This window comes from Taurulus bubalis (assembly GCF_910589615.1).
Source record: "Taurulus bubalis genome assembly, chromosome: 18".
NCBI classification, from domain to species: domain Eukaryota; kingdom Metazoa; phylum Chordata; class Actinopteri; order Perciformes; family Cottidae; genus Taurulus; species Taurulus bubalis.
Window position 1 is genome coordinate 496,714 of NC_136606.1, and position 6,451 is coordinate 503,164.

General features: G+C 44.0%; 1 protein-coding gene across 3 annotated transcripts in view; it reads left to right on the forward strand.

The window, feature by feature from the left end:
- Nucleotides 1-6,451, forward strand: part of l3mbtl4 (L3MBTL histone methyl-lysine binding protein 4) — a 39,089-nt gene continuing 32,638 nt past the window's right edge. For all 3 annotated transcript variants that reach the window (XM_079233891.1, XM_079233892.1, XM_079233893.1), the window contains exons 1-4: nt 1-43; nt 728-785; nt 5,106-5,191; nt 5,472-5,576. In XM_079233891.1, coding sequence (XP_079090017.1) covers nt 758-785; nt 5,106-5,191; nt 5,472-5,576 — 219 coding nt within the window. In that variant the 5' untranslated portion in view covers nt 1-43; nt 728-757. The remainder of the gene's footprint in view (nt 44-727; nt 786-5,105; nt 5,192-5,471; nt 5,577-6,451) is intronic.

Genomic DNA, 6,451 nt, shown 5'->3' on the forward strand with positions numbered 1-6,451 from the left:
TGTGTGTCTGTCAGCGGCAGAGTGAGGCGGAACACCAGGGACGGTAAGTGCAGTCTGAGCGGCCGGTCCGGGCCCGGTCCCGGCCCGGTCCCGGTCCTCTCTCTCTCCGGTCCTCCGGTTCCTCTCAGCGGCTCTCTGCTGCTGAGGCCGCTCACAGGAGGTCGCAGGCCGGCGCAGAGGGCCGCGGATCCCCGCTGTTTGTTGTTTCCTGGTTCAACCTGTCAGCACACTTCCGGTCAGACATTCACAATAAGAGTGCGGATTGTGAGCCGTTGTTGTTTCTTTTTTTAAGTACAAGTGCTGACACAAACAAACACAGTGCATGTAGTCACGTGCTGCAACCTGCTTAAGTACAAAGTACTTTCTTAGTGGTTATTGTGAAAAACATCGGTATTAAATATTGATGACAACACAATGTTTGAATCATTTAAATAATCTGACTAGATCGAATCTGACTCTTTAGCTGCAGGTAGACATTTATTTTGAAGGAGCATGTGTGGATTTCCTGTGTGAGTGTGTCTTTAAATGGAGTCGGTTCCTGTCAGGATGATGATGATGATGATGATGATGTTAATCATTAGTCTGATTGTTATGAATGTATTCATGGGAAGAATCAAGAAACCAGAGTCTGTGACACCTGTGTGGAGAGCTCTGCCATAGGCTCACCTGAGTCACCTGACAGGAAGAAGAAACCGATCAATGACGTCTTTACTTCCTGTCTCAGCAGAAAACAACCAAAGAAGAAGAAGAACACAAGATGAAGAACAAAGTCAGCAGCACTCAAGGTGACACACACACACACACACACACACACACACACACACACACACACACACACATACACACCTGGTCCACCTGAGTGGAACCCTGCTCTCTGATTGTCTCTCTGTTCAGATCAGGACCTCTGGGATCAAGTACTCTGGAAGAGCTTCAGTGATCACTAAAACTCTTCCAGGACCCACATTCTCAAGGACAAGGGGGTCACTGAGGAGCATCTCTGTGGTTCCATGGGTCCTTGAAGATGTTCTAGGGTTCTCTGTGGTTCCTAGGGGTGGGGGAAAAAAATCGATTCAGCATAGTATCGCGATAGTTTGCGTGGCGATAGTGTATCGATACACGGCAGCCAAGTATCGATCTTTTTTTTTATGTAATCAATTATGGGAGGCATCGGAGAAAGAAATGAGAAATGTGCCGTCCGCGTGTAAATCAACCGTCTGGACTTCCTGTCACTCGTAGCGGCGCTGCAGCACATGCTGCACGGCGCACAGGACAAAGTCCGCGACACGGCGCTGGTCAAAGACGTAACTCAAGCATACATCAAACTGGCTGCTGTGCTCTTGTGCAGCTGGAAGCGGCCGTGTTAACTGGTGACTTTCGGCAGGAAGTCACCAGTTAACACGGCCGCCTGTTACTCCGTAACACCGTCATCCCGACGCAGTCCTGGAGAAGTAATATTATGAACCCAGACACGACGGCGTTTGATGCTCCGACCTCTTTGGGATTTCCACAACAAGTATGAAGCAGAAATAGTAGTTATTTTCATGGTGGAGGCACAGAGATAAACCACAGAGATAAGCCCCGCCCCCTCTCTGGCGCGTCCAGCTCGAATGACGCGACTATGCAGACTGTAATGATGAAGTGACTATGCAGACTGTAATGATGAAGTGACTATGCAGACTGTAATGATGAAGTGACTATGTAGACTGTAATGATGAAGTGACTATGTAGACTGTAATGATGAAGTGACTATGCAGACTGTAATGATGAAGTGACTATGCAGACTGTAATGATGAAGTGACTATGTAGACTGTAATGATGAAGTGACTATGCAGACTGTAATGATGAAGTGACTATGCAGACTGTAATGATGAAATGACTATGCAGACTGTAATAATGAAGTGACTATGTAGACTGTAATGATGAAGTGACTATGTAGACTGTAATGATGAAGTGACTATGTAGACTGTAATGATGAAGTGACTATGCAGACTGTAATGATGAAGTGACTATGTAGACTGTAATGATGAAGTGACTATGTAGACTGTAATGATGAAGTGACTATGCAGACTGTAATAATGAAGTGACTATGCAGACTGTAATAATGAAGTGACTATGTAGACTGTAATGATGAAGTGACTATGTAGACTGTAATGATGAAGTGACTATGCAGACTGTAATGATGAAGTGACTATGCAGACTGTAATGATGAAGTGACTATGTAGACTGTAATGATGAAGTGACTATGTAGACTGTAATGATGAAGTGACTATGCAGACTGTAATGATGAAGTAACTATGCAGACTGTAATAATGAAGTGACTATGTAGACTGTAATGATGAAGTGACTATGTAGACTGTAATAATGAAGTGACTATGCAGACTGTAATGATGAAGTGACTATTGCAGACTGTAGTAATGAAGTGACTATGTAGACTGTAATGATGAAGTGACTATGTAGACTGTAATGATGAAGTGACTATTGCAGACTGTAATGATGAAGTGACTATGTAGACTGTAATGATGAAGTGACTATGTAGACTGTAACGATGAAGTGACTATGTAGACTGTAATAATGAAGTGACTATGTAGACTGTAATGATGAAGTGACTATGTAGACTGTAATGATGAAGTGACTATGTAGACTAACGATGAAGTGACTATGTAGACTGTAACGATGAAGTGACTATGTAGACTGTAATGATGAAGTGACTATGTAGACTGTAATGATGAAGTGACTATGCAGACTGTAATAATGAAGTGACTATGTAGACTGTAATGATGAAGTGACTATGTAGACTGTAATGATGAAGTGACTATGCAGACTGTAATGAAGTGACTATTGCAGACTGTAGTAATGAAGTGACTATGTAGACTGTAATGATGAAGTGACTATGTAGACTGTAATGATGAAGTGACTATTGCAGACTGTAATGATGAAGTGACTATGTAGACTGTAATGATGAAGTGACTATGTAGACTAACGATGAAGTGACTATGTAGACTGTAACGATGAAGTGACTATGTAGACTGTAATGATGAAGTGACTATGCAGACTGTAATGATCAAGTGACTATTGCAGACTGTAATGATCAAGTGACTATTGCAGACTGTAATGATGAAGTGACTATGTAGACTGTAATGATGAAGTGACTATTGCAGACTGTAATGATGAAGTGACTATGTAGACTGTAATGATGAAGTGACTATGTAGACTGTAACGATGAAGTGACTATGTAGACTGTAATGATGAAGTGACTATGTAGACTGTAATAATGAAGTGACTATTGCAGACTGTAATAATGAAGTGACTATGTAGACTGTAATGATGAAGTGACTATGGAGACTGTAATAATGAAGTGACTATGTAGACTGTAATGATGAAGTGACTATGTAGACTAACGATGAAGTGACTATGTAGACTGTAACGATGAAGTGACTATGTAGACTGTAATGATGAAGTGACTATGCAGACTGTAATGATCAAGTGACTATTGCAGACTGTAATGATCAAGTGACTATTGCAGACTGTAATGATGAAGTGACTATGTAGACTGTAATGATGAAGTGACTATTGCAGACTGTAATGATGAAGTGACTATGTAGACTGTAATGATGAAGTGACTATGTAGACTGTAACGATGAAGTGACTATGTAGACTGTAATGATGAAGTGACTATGTAGACTGTAATAATGAAGTGACTATTGCAGACTGTAATAATGAAGTGACTATGTAGACTGTAATGATGAAGTGACTATGGAGACTGTAATAATGAAGTGACTATGTAGACTGTAGTGATGAAGTGACTATGTAGACTGTAGTGATGAAGTGACTATGTAGACTGTAGTGATGAAGTGACTATGTAGACTGTAATGATGAAGTGACTATGTAGACTGTAGTGATGAAGTGACTATGTAGACTGTAGTGATGAAGTGACTGTATGTAGACTGTAACACAAGCAGTTCAGTTTGTCAGGTGCAACATTTATGAAAGTAGTGGTCAGTTTGTCTGCTTGACAATGACATTTTGCTGTGAGATGAACAGACTGAAAAGTTGATCTTCTTTGATACAATATGTTGACACAGTTTTCCTTTGGGGACAATTTGCGGTGGAAAAAAGGGAATAAAATAGCAATACTCAATATATCGCAGAATCGTGATAGTATCGAATCGGGACCCAGGTATCGTGATAAAATCGAATCGTGGGACCTCTAGTGATTCCCACCCCTAGTGGTTCCATGGGTCCTTGTAGATGTTCCAGGGCAGCGGTCCACAACCTTTTTTGCGCCATGGACCGGTTTTGTCTAAGTCAATATTTTCACAGACCGGTGGGCGATAAATATAACGTATGATGTAATACAATGATGTAATAAATATGACGCAATAACATGATATAAAAACAATTATAGAGTGCATCAAAATACAACTCACCATTACGCCGAATTAGTAGAAAAATGTGTTTCTCTGTAACGAGTCAGTTCCATCTCGGGATCTTTATGTCCAGTCTACTCCTTAACTTAATCCTCTAGTCCAGTCTACTCCTTAACTTAAACCTCTAACAATACTAGTTAGCAGCACTAGTTAGCAGCACAAATTAGCAGTTAGCAGCACTAGTTAACAGTTAACAACACTAGTTAGCAGCACTAGTTAGCAGCACTAGTTAACAGTTAACAACACTATTTAGCAGCACTAGTTAACAGTTGACAATACTAGTTAGCATGACTAGTTAGCAGCACTAGTTAGCAGTTAACAACACTATTTAGCAGCACTAGTTAACAGTTGACAATACTAGTTAGCAGCACTAGTTAGCAGCACTAGTTAGCAGCACTAGTTAACAGTTAACAACACTAGTTAGCAGCACAAGTTAGCAGTTAGCAGCACTAGTTAGCAGTTAGCAGCACTAGTTAACAGTTAGCAGCACTAGTTAACAGTTAGCAGCACTTTTTAGCAGCACAAGTTAGCAGACCCTTTTGACATCACAGTTCACCTGCTGTGAATGAATATGTGGGTCAGTGCTGCAACCATAGTAACAAGTGTGTGTGTGTGTGTGTGTGTGTGTGTGTGTGTGTGTGTGTGTGTGTGTGTGTGTGTGTGTGTGTGTGTGTTCAGTCAGTGTAAAGAGACGGTCCTGGTCCTGGCAGCAGTACCTGAACGAACAAAAAACTGAAGCTGCTCCTCTGTCACTGTTTACACAGGTAACACACACACACACACACACACACACACACACACACACACACACACACACACACACACACACACACACACACACACACACAGACAGACGTTGGGTGATGACATCTCCTCATTCACACAAGTTGAAATATTTCAACTCTGATAGAAAGATTTGCTCAACGCTGAGTTAGGAAATCCAATATTATAGATATTTTTGTTGGATTTCCTAACTCAGCGTTGAGCAAATCTTTCGCCAGAGTTGAAATATTATAATATGATATGTATCTCTCTGTCTGTCAGTCCCAGTGTGTTCCCAGTAGGAGAACTGGTTTTAAAGTTGGGATGAAGCTGGAGGGCGTCGACCCGCTGCACCCGTCAATGTTCTGTGTGCTGACCGTCGCTGAGGTAACGCACACACCACACACACACACACACACACCACACGCACACACACACACACCACACGCACACACACACCACGCACGCACGCACACACGCACACACGCACACACCACACACACACACACACGCACACACACACCACACCACACGCACACACACACACACACACACCGCACGCACACACACACCACGCACGCACGCACACACGCACACACGCACACACCACACACACACACGCACGCACACACACCACACCACACGCACACACCACACACCGCACACACCACACACACACACACACACACACCGCACGCACACACACCGCACGCACACACACACACCGCACGCACACACACACACCACACACACACACACACACACACCGCACGCACACACCACACACACACACCACACGCACGCACATACGCACACACACACACCACACCACACACCACACCACACGCACACACCACACACGCACACACACACACACACACACACACCGCACGCACACACACACACCGCACGCACACACACGCACGCACGCACACACACACACCGCACGCACACACACACACCACACACACACACACACGCACGCACACACACACACCACACACACACACACACGCACGCACACACCGCACGCACACACCACACACACACACCACACGCACGCACATACGCACGCACACACACACACACACCACACCACACCGCACGCACGCACGCACACCACACGCACACACCACACCACACGCACACACCACACACGCACACACACACACACCACACCACACGCACACACCACACACGCACACACACACACGCACGCACACACACACACCACACCACACGCACACACCACACACGCACAC